Raw genomic sequence first — 13,772 nt, 5'->3', positions numbered from 1 at the left:
GGGTAGTAATAAAGTTGGTCACGGTCTAGCGAGTCGAGTCGGTTCTCTTTTACGAGGCACAGGGTTAAATGATCTGTCACTTTCTCCCCCTCGTATCTCTCTTTCTCTGTTCGCGCACGGCAGCCTACCGTCATTACAAAAATGTCGTAAAATATTATGGTGCCTAGTGGTTGACGGCGAGCCGAAGACGTCGCACACTGTCGCGCACGCGAAGCACACGAACGGGCGCGTTTGCGTTCGCGCATTCATTGTCGATGCACCCTCCCCTTCTCGTCCTCCGTGTCGCCGTTCTTTTCCTCGGTCGATGCTCACTCCCGAATCGCGAGCTACGTCCGAGGAACAGAGAAGTCCACGGATGAAAACGGTGAACTAGGGCGGCGGCGGCGGCGGCGGCGGCGGCGGCGGCTTCATTTTCATTCTCGCGGAGCGCTGCGCGCGAGCCAACTTCGCGTGTCCGAAGAGTCCTAAAATCTTTACGGCCTTCTACTCTCCTACTCTTCCGAGAGGACAACGATCTTGGCGGCATCTCGAGCAGTCTCCGGGTGTGTTTATGGTTCCTTCGTCTCCCTCATTCCGCTTCGTCTGCGCTCTTTCCCTCTCTGCATTGTGCGCCACTCATGCATCGACAGACGACGGTGTCTCTGTGTGTAGTAGGTAGTAACGGTAATATTGCCAGTAATAGTAGTAGCAGCAACAGCAACAACAGCAAGAGCACACGCGAATATTACGCGCGAGCGTGCTCGCAACCCCTGCAACTTAATATCCCGTGAAACGTTGCATATGTTGAATTCTCTGCTGAAGGTTCGATGACACGCGATAAAGTCGGCTGTACTTTTTGAGGCACTTCATCATCTCTACCGAAGTGATTTCTCCAATTTTTCGATCTCCTTCCTCCTCGTCGATTCATCCACGTTGTTTTATCATCACGTTGGAGATGACGCGCTTTGGATCATTAATACATACTTATTAAAACGGAGGAATTGCGAATCGATCGAAATCTAAATATCCGATCGCGCACGGTGGGAGGCATAGGAGCGTTTGTTTCAACAGGGGTTGTCTTCGCGGTCGCGAGCAGCGTGACGTTACAAATCACAAGCGTATGAGCGATGTTATTATTGGAAAAAGAAATAGAACGAATGCCACCCTTCGGCCGCGTCATCCGTCGCGCCACCCACGTCGCTAAACGGCTGACATGGTTACGATTATGCTCTCCTTTTTCCCTCATTCCTTCCTTCTTTCTTTTTTTCGCGAATCGCGAATACGCGCAGCATTGCTTGCTGCACCCCGTGTTTGCGCCGCTGTGGCTGGCGAGCAAGGATTTTATGCGAACGCTTGACAGGATAGAATTTTACTGCTTCCGAAATGTCGTGTCTCGTAAAAGCCGCCGCGTTCACGACCGTTCCTTCATTCGGCTCTTTCCGCTGGAACTTATTGCGATTCCGCGTTGACTATTTTTATAGGCGACGGAGGAATTGTTGCAGAGAGACTCCGGTTATATTATTTTTATTGAAATAGATAGGACGGTGTGTGCGTATGTGCGCTCGCTCGCTCGCTCTCGCGCAGGAAAGGTGGCGTCGGTAGATCAGGGACCTACAGCTACCCCCGAGTTTTAGCGTCGACTTTACCGCGTGATGTTGAGACTCCGAGTAAAATCTGACGAGTCTTGGCGGATATTGTTACAATCGATATCGCTCGTTGTGGCGAGCTGTGTCGTGTGGCGCGAGGGTTTAAACAAGCGTCAGTTTACCTGCACTTCCACTTTCTCTCCCCGCCCCACTAGCGTGTTTTAATTATTACCCTCCGAACTCGCGCGAGAAACAATGTCGTTGCAGTTATCCGCATCGACCCTGCTTGAGCTCTGCATTGAGCTGATAAACGACGAGGAATTCGAGTCTGTCCCGACACGAAATCATTTTCGTGCGAGACAAGGTCGCGAAAATATTTTCCCTCCTTCGTTCGTGCGTTTACAATTTAGACAAAGTAACGATGTATTATGTAAATGAAATGAACATCCACGACCGTGGCACAAAAAGACGAGGAGACAATTTGAACGACTAAATTTCGAGTAGTCTTCGATGATGTGTCAACAGCTCCTGTCGCGCGCGCGACCTTCCTCACGGTCTCTCCGGTAGTGCGGAGGATCCCAGATAAGGAAACCTCGATATCTATTCGCGAACGTCAAGTTTCGGACTGACGAATAATCGTCCGCGAGGCACGCAAACGACTACGTATTCAATTACGCGCTCGTTGTGTCCGGTATATGCGCCCTTGTCGGATGGCAGTGCGTGCGCCCTTTGTCGCGCGACGAAACGGCCCTCTCGTTCCGTATCATGACGGCAACGTTTGGTTTCGATTACGCGCGCGCGGTATGACACAACGGTATCATTGCTACAAAGCCCGTCTACGAGCCGGCAACAACCCCTCTGTACGGCGCAGTGTCGTGTCCAACGCGATGCCGGACCGCGGCCCGCAGACGAGGGTGGCACATTTGACCGTGCAACACGAGCTCCTCGTGCGTGACAAACGCGAAATACGCGTGGATCCTCTCTCGGCTGACGTGTCAGCGTGTTAAAAACTGTCGCTACCTGCCGCGCACCACCGACCGACGACGACACCTTCGTCCTCGGTCCAGCGCTGAATTCCGGTCCGTTGCGATTAGAGAGAGAGAGAGAGAGAGAGAGAGAGAGAGAGAGAGAGAGAGAGAGAGAGAGAGAGAGAGAGAGAGAGAGAGGGAGAGAGAGAGAATTCCTACACGCGGAAGCATCTATTTCGATCTATTGCGAGTCTCGCCCTTACCAGATATGTTTAGGAAATAAATCAGAGCAGAGAGAGAAAGCCCTGTGTGTGTGTGTGTGTGTGTGTGTGTGTGTGTGTGTGTGTACGCCGCAATTGCATCTTCTAAACGAAACATCTCGGCAAGAAAATCGCAAAATCGGGTAAGCGTTGGCAAAAAAATGCAGAAACATCGATCAGCAGTGAAAAGGAGAGAAAGGGTTTTCTCATAAATGTTCGGCCGACGGCGGAAACTTTTGGTTGTTCAATTCGGCAAGCTGGATCAAAAGTTTTTTTCTCTCTTTTTTTTCTTTTCTTTCAAAGTTCTCTCCTGTGAGTAGTCGTCGGACTTTTTCCTCGCGGTGCTTTCGCGGTTCTTTCGCTTGTGTAACTCTTATGGTATATAGTCCATAGTGAAATTGTTCGTGCGCGAGAATAGCGGGATTTACGACAACCGGCTCGCGGAAGTCTTACGATCCTTTTATACGACTCGGACGTACGATTTACATTCGGCAGCTACAAGAAGTAATAATGACTCGGGCTGGGGGAGGAGGGATTAAAGTTTGCCGGGCGGCACGACTTACCCGCGTGGAATCGAACTTTCGGATTTTTCAGGTTAACGTTCATGACGATCCCGCGGTCTCGCGGCAACAGTTTACGATCGGCGCGTTTCATAGTTAGTTTTTTACGACGTGCACTCCGACCCCGAGGAATTTTTCGTAGCCTGGGCTAAGGAACACGACGTTTTACGAGGATCTAACAAAGTCGGCGGTGTTCTGCCTTCGTTAAGGTCGAATCTGACGCGGCGGCTTAACGAGCGTTCTCGCGCGATTAAAGAGTCCATCGTCGTAAAAGTCGCATAATCGTCTTTGTTGGCCGAACAGATCGACGCCTGTTAATTACTATCTCTTTTTATGATCCGACACTAGTCGCGACCGGGCGGCGCGGCTTCGGGTACGAAGTGACAGGTGACACGATTCTCGTCACGCGCACCGAAAGATAAGAAGGGCATAAAAGGAATATAATAGTTGGCGCGACACGCCGCGGGAAAAGCTCCGTTTCTATAAACAATCGCATCAACGAGTGACTGCTATTGACACCGACTTCAAGCCAAGTGAGGAGTCATAACTGTTAACATGTAATAATACATAATAGTTTTTTAACAATACTCGACGTAACGGTGTACGTCGGACGTAAATGTCTCGCTCATGGCGATGCCGTGTAAACCATTGCAACGATATCCGGTCTATTGTTAAGATGAGAACCACTGGCGCGGTCATTTCTACCGATCGGTAGAATCTGTCGTCGCTTTTTCATCCAAGTCGTCCCTCATATTGCGCAACGTGCGACGAGCGCTGCTGAATAAGAGAAAAACGTTGGACCCTGTGCAACTTTGTGCTGCCATTGATGCGCGTCTTATCTGAGATTCTCGTTATCAGACGCAGACCTCTTTCTATCCTATCTTTCCTGTGGCGCCTGTGTTTCTCACACGACGCCTGCAGCCGCGTTTAATCGCGAATCGGCTCGTATGTACGATGACCGGCGCGAATAATCACGCTTATCCCGCGGAGTCGCGATACTTTGCTATAGGCATTATCTGTTTACCGCGTAGCACGCTAAATATAACGCGCGCGATAGGGCATTTCCACTGTTTGATCGGCGGCTACGAATTTCTTACACGCGCGGGACATTCGGCGCCGCGAATAAAATCGTCGTCGACGTCCCGACGTAACACACACGTCACTAGGTGCGTGTATCGGTTTTCTAATCCTCCCCCGTGGCAATCGGCGGGACCTACCGGGCGCGGTCATTATCGCGATGGGTTCCGCGTCGTCTGCCGCGATAAACGAAAGATAGATGTTAAACGCTCGCGCTACTTATTCAATTACGATATCTTTACGGCGCCGATAGTGCACCGATAAGGTCGTTATATCTGTAACGCGCAATACTTTTATTGCGCTTTAAAAACGCCTTTATTGCGCGATCCAAGGCAACATTTCCCCGCCTTGTAGCAACGCGCGCGCGCGCGCGCGACGACGAAGAAACTTGCCGCGAACCCAGTTTCGAGCAGTGCTCTTGTTCATTTTATTGATTTTTCAAGGATATTCTTAGCACATAGCCACTGCGCCTAGACCGGTTTTCGCGATGTAGGCCACGTATCTTTCCCTCATGTGACGATATTTACGCGCGGCCGATGGAAATTAGTTTCACGCGATAACAGTCACTGCTGAAAACTAATTTGTCACGTTGTCTCCTCCGTCACGATACGTCGGTGTGCATTTCAGTTGGGAGTTTGCGGAGTCGCCTCGTTCGCTCGGACTATCGTGATGATAGCGAAAAAGAACGAGGGGGAGAGAGGGAGAGAGAGAGGGAGAGAGAGAGAGAGAGAGAGAGAGAGAGAGAGAGAGAGAGAGAGAAATAAGACAAGAGAATACCTCGTATTCTCCCTCCGGCACATTGTAACATATTTTCGCGAAGTGAAAAGCGCCGCGCGTTTTCTCAACGCCTCGATGAACGTTCTGCCCGGCGCATAGGTGTGTCGCATCCATTCGCATTAAACCGTTCACGCTTTCCGTCACGTTGATGTATAATACATAATAGAAATTAAATTAAATTAAAATTAAATCGGACGCGTCTCGCGCTGCTGACACCGGTGAAAATAAGTACAGACCGTTGAGATAAAGCGGAAGTGTATATAGCTTTGTTATCGCGTTCTGCAGAGGCGCAAGTCTCTGCGGCGTATGACGTTACACGCGTGTAACATCAATTGAAGTCGCAGGAGCGGGGATACGCTCCGAGCGCTCGTAGGCAGATTGAATAGCGAGGAAAGTCGACGACAGTGCCGATATCTTCCGAGTGCCGACCGCAATATAAAATTATCTACGGCGGCTTATGTTGCGCGAGCGGATCGTGTTTCTTCGTATGGGACGGCTCGGTATAATCGGATATAATCAGCGGGGTGCGTGCAGCCATTCATAACAATCGTCATCGAGTCTGCGAGTCTCCTCGCAGGCATCGCGCGCCGCAGAGGCTCATCCAAATATTATCAGGCTGATATCATCGGCCCGTGGCGTGTGGCGTACCGCGCGGTTCCACTTCCGCGAAGTGATTCGTTTAACGACCGGATGAAAACTGAATGTAAACATCGTGACGAGATACAACGCTCACAGACAAACCCCGGTCTGTCCGATTCATTCCGTTGCGTTGATTATCGCGTCATTCACAGAGAGACACGGGAATGAGAGACAGTGCCCCTCTCCCCCCCCCCTACTTCTTTCTCTCTCGTATGCTCCCTCGTATTACATAATCGATCTCACTGCTGATAACGCGAGCGATAGTTGCGTCGATTACCGAGAATCTCATGGCGACGATAGTGGATGTTAATTCATGATAATGTGTCCCTCTCTCTCTCTCTCTCTCTCTCTCTCTCTCTCTCTCTCTCTCTCTTGGTCCAACGCTCTTCTTTAGCGACGATAAGCGGCAGTTGATACGCAAGATGCAGCTATATCGCAAAGTATGCTACGGCGAATAGAAAAGACGCGTTATCATGTTTGTTATTATACTGCATCTGATCTTCGAACGGTCGCGCGCTGACCTGTAGACCTCGCCATGGTTCCTACAGCCACAGTGATGGCTATTCTGAAATATTAGGTCAATCGGAAAGTTCCGTCCGTTTTCTTGCAAAACATACAGCTTTATTTAAGAAACAAAATGAAAAAGTACATCAATCAAAGTATTGTCCATCGTTAGCGATGACTTTTCCCATCTTTCGGTCAGCAAGCGAATTCCGCGGCGAAAGAATGACATCATCTTTGGAGGCTATCCAATCAGAGACCCATTTTTCGACGTTTTCATAAGAATTGAAGCATTTCTTAGCAAGTGCGTGTGCCATCGATCGAAACAAGTGGTAGTCGGAAGAGGCACAGTCTGGTGAAAAAGCCGCACGGGTTAACACTTCCCAACGAAGTGCTTCTAACGTTTCCTTGACAGATTTTGTGACGTGAGGCCGAGCGTTGTCATGAAGCAAAATCACTTTATGCTTTATGCTGTCTCGTTTCATATTCTCGTCGTTTTTCGTGCAATGCTCGGCTCAAACGGATCATTTGTTCTCCGTAGAGATCCCCTGTGACTGTTCGACCACTTTTCAACAACTCATGCATACAGCACACCCTTCTGATCCCACCAAGAGCATTGCCTTCTTTCCGTGGATATTCCGCTTTGGCATCGATGTTGAGGTTTGGCCGGGATCGCAAATAGTTTTTCGACGTTTGGGATTGTCAAAATAAATCCATTTTTCATCCCCAGTGATGATACGATGTAAAAATCCCTTTCTTTGTTGCCTAGCAAGCAGAATTTCGCAGGTGGTTTTTCGCCTTTCAATGTCTCTTCAGTTCATATGGGACCCATTTTCCTTCCTTGTATACCTTTCCTGAGACTCTCAAACGATCGGAAATGACAGATTGAGCACAATTTAATGTTTCTGCAAGTTGCTTTTGCGTTTGACACGGGTCTTTGTCCACCAATGCCTGCAATTCTTCGTCTTCGAATACTCTTGGCCGTCCAGAACGCTCTTTGTCCATCAAAATCACCAATTTTAAAGCGTCGAAACCATTCTCTGCATGTTTCATCGGAAGGAACATTATCACCATAAACTTCTACAAGCATTCGATGAGCTTCAGCTGCAGTTTTCTTCCAATTGAAGCAAAAGATTAACACTTCGCGCAAATGACGCTTATTTGGCTCAAATTTCGACATTTTCGATGCAGTGAAAAACAATGTTATTGATGCAAACGTATACTTTTATGTACTGAATGTTATTGACAGATGTCAAAACAAACTATTAAGCTTCGTTTAGACATTAGAGGTTAACGATAGTTCTAGCTATAGCTACTTGTCGCTAAACGGACGTTAAACTTTTCGATTTACCTAATATAACAAACTTCTATCCAAAATGTGCTTTTTTCGCACGCTAACGTACTTAGCAGACCTCACATTAGACCTTGGCAAACTGTACAGTTCTAATAATAAAACAGTTATCGAAATATTTGCGATGACCTCATCGGGGAAACTGGGCAATGAAATTACACACTGAGAAAAATATCAGAAATATCTGATTGTTAACCCTTAGCGCTCCGTTGGCTCCGGTACGGAGACATCGCTCATTTGTTTAATAACTCCGGTGGCTCCGCTGCGGAGCCGAATGTTTTTAACATGATTACGCTTAAGATGCTATGTCATCGTCGGCGTTGGCAATTGTTATCTGTAGTTAAAACGTGCTAAGTCTGTAATATTGAGGTTAAATTATTTTACGACCTTTTTTATGGTTAAAAACATGGAGACGAATGAATGTTATAATGAAAATTTAGAGCTGAGTGATAGTGAAGACGTATTTGATTTTCAAGTATTATTATTATTATTATTATTTATTATTATTTTCAAGAAAAGGATGGCAGACGCGCAGAGCGCTAAGGGTTAATTTTGTTATCCGATCAAATATTCGGTTAAATACACCGGATATTTGATCGGATAACGAAATTAACAATCGGATATTTCGGATATTTTTCTCAGTGCAGGCAAATTAGTCAAGGCCGGGTCGCGTATGTACCTCCCCATCGCTCAGATTTCTGGCGTCTTTTTTTCTTTCGTGGGGAAGGCGCGCATCAAGACGCGCTTCGAATAGGTGGGAAGTCTGTGAACGTTTCGTCCAAAATCCTGATGAGTCTTGCGAAAGACTAGCAGAGCTAACGAGTCCCTGCCGGAATGGTTGAATGCCTCAGAGCAGCAGGGTTTGCTGTCGCGGGATTCGCAGCTTCGAGAGCTCGTTTTTTCAACTCGCAGAGGGCGATGAGTGTCGATTCTTTGAGAACACTGAAGAGAACAATATGCACATTTTGCACCGTTAATCATTAATTGTATATCACCAATTAGATGCAGGGTCCTATCTCGATCGGTTTCCCAGATTGGATTTAGATAATGCAAAGATAAATGACTCATTTAACGCTTGATGAAGACGAGCTCGGTCACGTTTAACCCTTTTACAACATGACCAAGTGTTACAGTGGAATATTTCCGATTGATGTTTTTTACAGTCCCATTCATTTGCCCTGCTATTACTAATGCTACGTTCCCATTGAAGTGACGGAGTGATAAACCATGAGGTTTAGCTTGCGGACATATAATTTATCAAATATAAGGTCGCACGAAAATGATGCGTTCTGAACACTCATTCAAGCGTATTCAAGCGATATGAATGTTACGAAATTTCTTTCACCTACCATGGGGACGGCAGAACAGCTAGATAGAAACGCACGTTTCTCCGTCGTCGCGTTGAAAGAAAATTACCACCAAGTCAGAGAAGTGGTGTTCTGACTAGAATCAGCCTGGAAATATGCAAATTACACTTTATATATATCATTGAAGTTGCCGCGGACAATTGTTCAATGCTCGCACCGTGTCCGACGCGTGTCATTCGTGAAAGAAACGATTTGCACGAGAGAGCGGGGAGGGCGGAGAGTTGCATCTATGCGTCACACAGTCGCGAAGACCAATTTTATTTCATGGAAAATCGCGTTGACACTTCGAAACCTCCGTCGTACAGCTGTTAAGCCGCGCATCGTCAAACGACGGCGCCACACGCGTGCATGATAAACAAACAAAGTCCATTCTTACAAATTTATACCGATTGCCCCCTTTCTCCCCGTCCAGGCCGCTTCGGCGACCTCGATTTCGTGGTGCGTTCGGTGCGGCATGATATGTCGCACAGCGAAAGTTCGCCTGCGCACAATAAGACGAGCGGAGAAAGGAAGCGAGAAAAAGAGGCTGACTGAGCGAGACGAAGGTCGGATGGCGCGCGGAACGGCCCGACCGCAGGCGGAGGAAGCGGAGGAGGAAACCGCGAATCCGCGACACAATAGCGCGCGCGGTTCAGCCGCTGACAGAGAAGAACATGTCGACGGGCTGGAACGAAAGGCATCGAAAGGTGCACACGTACGCCTAGGCCCCGCGCGATCTCTCTTCCCTTCTCCATATCGACGGGCTCGCCCTCGTCCTCCCCGGAACCCTTACCCGTCCCCAGCCCCTCCCATCGCTCTCTATTCTTCCTCGCTCGTTCTCGCGTCGTGTACACGCGCCGCCGCGTACAGCAGCACGTGGTTGGCCGGGTTCACCTGCGCGCGTAAAAGGAGGGAACCAACGCTAGGCGTCCCGGCGGCGCGGCGCGGCCACAGCACCTGCATCGCGCCGTTGTCTATTCCGTCGGGTCGCACGAGTTGGTGGTCGGCTTCAGCGGGAGACGGAGGAAGGGGATTACCGACATCGTCGACGGCTAGAGTGGGGCAGAGATGCTATGTAAGAGAGCGAGCGAGCGAGCGAGCGAGCGAGAGAGAGAGAGAGAGAGAGAGAGAGAGAGAAAGTGAGCGCGAGAGAGACAAAGTGAGGAAGGGGTGGTGAGGTCACGGTACGAGGAGGGGGGCATTTCCTTATTTTAAAAACGATCCAGGAGTCCCCCTAATAGAGGCGGAGCCACAACGACTAGATGCGTCGCCATTGGTTGCTGGTAATGTCTAATATATCATGACATAACGGCCGGGGAACTGTTGTCCGCGACTCCGCGGTCGATCGGAGGTGACGCGGTACCATTTCCTTCGCCAGGGCTCCCCAGAGCCCTCCGTCCCTCCCCGGCCCCTCTTACGGTTTCGCTCCCACGTCCCTTCGCGCTGCTTCTTCCGCGCTATGCACGGGTTAAAGCGATATTGAGGATCAATATTGCCGCACCACGAGGTCGGACCTGACGGGTCTCGCGCACGCGTGGCGGGGGTGTTTTTCGCCGGGAACGCACGCCCTTCTTTCACGGGGACCATCACGTGGTAGCGCATGTCAGGGCGCGCGTTTCGCGCAAATAGAATGCTGTTATTGCTGGTGAATGTACTTTAACATGGTTGAACAGCCGAGTCGAGCGGCGTTGACACGCCGCTCGACTCGGCTGGGATATCGCGCGATGGCGTTCCGGCTCTATCGGTGGTATATAAATGTCAGCGCAAAGTTCGCGGGAAAACGGCTGAGAAAGATCTTTCCGATTGCGAGAGCGAACTGCTTACGTAGGAAAGTAGTCGCTGTAGTCGCCCGGTAACTCGAAGAAAGCCCTACAACCTGCACCTCCTCGTCACGAGGAAGGTAGAAGCGGTCGCGAGTGACCGAAGAGCCCCGGCGTGTGTCGTATGCGGCGTGCGTTACGATTGACAGATATCGTCGACTGTTTACACGCGTTGAAATCACTTGACGCGACCCGACGACACGGAAAATAAGTTTGCAACGCAACGCGCTTCGAGCGCTGCGAGATAGGCAGGGCGACGCTCTCCTCCACATGAAGCGCCGATCTCGTCATATTCGCTCATCTCACATCGGACTTTTTTTCAATTTCAGATGACAACCTCGAGATTTTACTTCAGTACAGTCTCAAGGAGATGTACCACTTCCGCATTGCCTGGCCGTTGATGTCCTTAGTGACCACCATCGTCAAATATGGCCAGGAATACGCTTCAGAGGCAGACATAGCAGAGGCCATCAGCCGTATATCTCGAGGTAAGACTTGTTTTTGCGTTTTGTCATTTCTGTCAGAGTAACGACCCAGTCGTGCGATTGGAAATGCACAGCATGATGGGAATCGCCGGGGAAAGACTTAAGTAGAAAGGCGAAAAGTCCGGTGTCATTTCAAAGTTTCGATCAATACGAGGAGAAATTTTATCCGCCTGATAGCATGAACAAGTCCGTCATTATTCGCGCGTACAGGATATGATGTGTGCACCTAAATGTTAATCCACGAATTTTTCTCTTTCATAGTTCCAATAATTCGTCACGCGAAAATTATTCATCAGATCATCGTGCGGACCGTAATTTTGTCGTTTCTCGTACATTTGTTTCCACCTTGAATTTTGTACTTGCAATTGCTAAATTTTTCCGAACTTGGCGTCATCCTGCCGCATTTGTTTGGCGCGTTTTTGATCGAACACGTTTCAGCCATATAACGCTGTATGTTCGGTAAATCGGAAAAGATCTGTCGATGTAATGTTCAAAAGTTTTCGACCGTACTCGTCAAGCAGCAAGCATTCCATAACGCACCACGTTTATGCGTTTGAACATTGATACGAACGTGACTGGAAGCAGCGCAGCAACAACTCGAAGATACTTGTGTTATTCGCGGATGTCAGAATGATTGATAGTATTGAAGTTGGTCGAGGTTGCGAGAGCTACTTGCTTTTGGCAAATCTTGGGTCTTCAAAAACATCGCGCATGACTGTAAAATACTTGAAAACATCAAAATTGCATTAACGGTACCATCGCAGACTTTGCTAAATCAGTAATTTGCGAAAAAAAGAATAAGTCATTTTGAAAGATGATCATACCTTAATGGTAAAGCAACTGTATACACATATTGTCTGTTTTAAATCGTCACACTGGAATTATGTCATAGAAGAGAATTTGCGATAAATCAATTCGTATCAATTCTGGCGTATCCAACGCCAATGACTAATCTCGACTAAAAATCGTGCGTGTGTTTGATTCCTTATCTCTTTCTTACACTGACAAGGAACGATCGGGGGCGTCCCTCACCGATTTGAATGGGCATTGGATATGTTGTAGAGGATCAAAAAATATTAGACACGTATTTTTTTATATGTACTTATCTCGAGGTTTAGGGGTTGAAATCACCCCTTGAAAAAAACGGATTTTTTCGTTTTTATCAAATATCTTCTAAAATATGAGAGATATGAAAACATAGTAAATGTAAGAGTTTTACAGTATTTGATGCTCTTTGCACCTGTCAATTCAAATTTTTCAAAATATCAAATTTACCCTCCCCGCTCTCCCCTCCACTCCACATTATTTTCGCAAATTTCAAAAATTTTGTGAGAACAAAAATTAAAGAGCATTGAATTCCGAATCCATCCATATATAATAATAATATGATTCCTCGATTCAATTTTTAGAAAAACAGTACGATGACATCGTGGTAGGCACTGCACTGTGCGAGTAGGTAGTAGGTACTGTTACGTAGCGTTCTTTCTCTTCAGTTGCGCTATGCTTAATAACTATCTGTGCATAATTTATCCTACTGCAAGATGAAAACGAATTAATTGTAATATGTCATGTATTATACAAAAAAAAAGCAGTGAGTACGGATAAATGTGCTTATGTGGCAACAGTGTGCAGCAAATGCGTGTGCAGCGTCGCTATTTGTACAGAAATTTCCATTGTATATTTCTATATTTCTTGAAATAAGTATGTTTATTGCAATGGCAAGTCGACACACGATCAAGACGAATTAAAATAAAGTCGTAATGTATGAAATAAGGGAATACAGATTCTATTACCTCTGCAAGAAAGAGCAAGCGTGCGATATGAAAATATAACACAGCATTAACAATTGCTAAACAATATATAACAAAGAGCTTAAATACTAATTACGGAATAATAATGTAGAAGAACAGGATAGAGAGGAATAATATAATAAATTGTGGAAGAATAATACTGGCAATAATATATATTTAACAATATATGTGATAAAGAAACAGTACACAATTTACATATGAACACGCGCGCGAATAATGAATTTGTATTATTTTTATGGTACATATTCGTTGCAATGGTGATGATTATGGAAAAAATGTGTCATACACAATGATTTTTTACACCAAGAACAAGTAATTATAGCAGTTTGGCCACAAATATCGCATTTTATGTTTAAATCACTTTGGAAGCAACACCGGTTTCAACCGGTGTTTGAAACTCTGTTGGTCCAGTCTGTATATATCCACTTTTAAACCAGGCATATTTAAATAAATTTTGAAATCTGGGCGTCGAGAATTGATGATGCGTTAATGATTGCAATTTCAATATATTATTTCTAGCATGAAGATCAATTGCAAGATTTAATAACATAACAGTATCAGAAAAATGCCTAATAAAATTTTTCCATAATCGGAAGCCGTATACATCTAACG

General features: G+C 46.9%; 1 protein-coding gene across 4 annotated transcripts in view; it reads left to right on the top strand.

Annotated features, from left to right (window-relative positions):
* dsx (transcription factor doublesex) overlaps positions 1–13,772 on the top strand; it is an 80,955-nt gene that overhangs the window by 21,683 nt on the left and 45,500 nt on the right. For 3 of the 4 annotated variants that reach the window (XM_011156650.2, XM_011156649.3, XM_011156648.2), the window contains exon 4: positions 11,194–11,352. In XM_011156650.2, coding sequence (XP_011154952.1) covers positions 11,194–11,352 — 159 coding nt within the window. Of the gene's footprint in view, positions 1–11,193; positions 11,353–11,610; positions 13,595–13,772 lie in introns of those variants that run through there. The other variant, XM_011156651.2, reaches the window with a different exon arrangement.

The sequence above is a fragment of the Harpegnathos saltator genome, unplaced genomic scaffold, assembly GCF_003227715.2.
Source record: "Harpegnathos saltator strain DR-91 unplaced genomic scaffold, Hsal_v8.6 scaffold285, whole genome shotgun sequence".
Lineage (NCBI taxonomy): Eukaryota > Metazoa > Arthropoda > Insecta > Hymenoptera > Formicidae > Harpegnathos > Harpegnathos saltator.
Note: the sequence above shows the minus strand (reverse complement) of the source record. Positions and strands in the feature narration are given on the sequence as shown.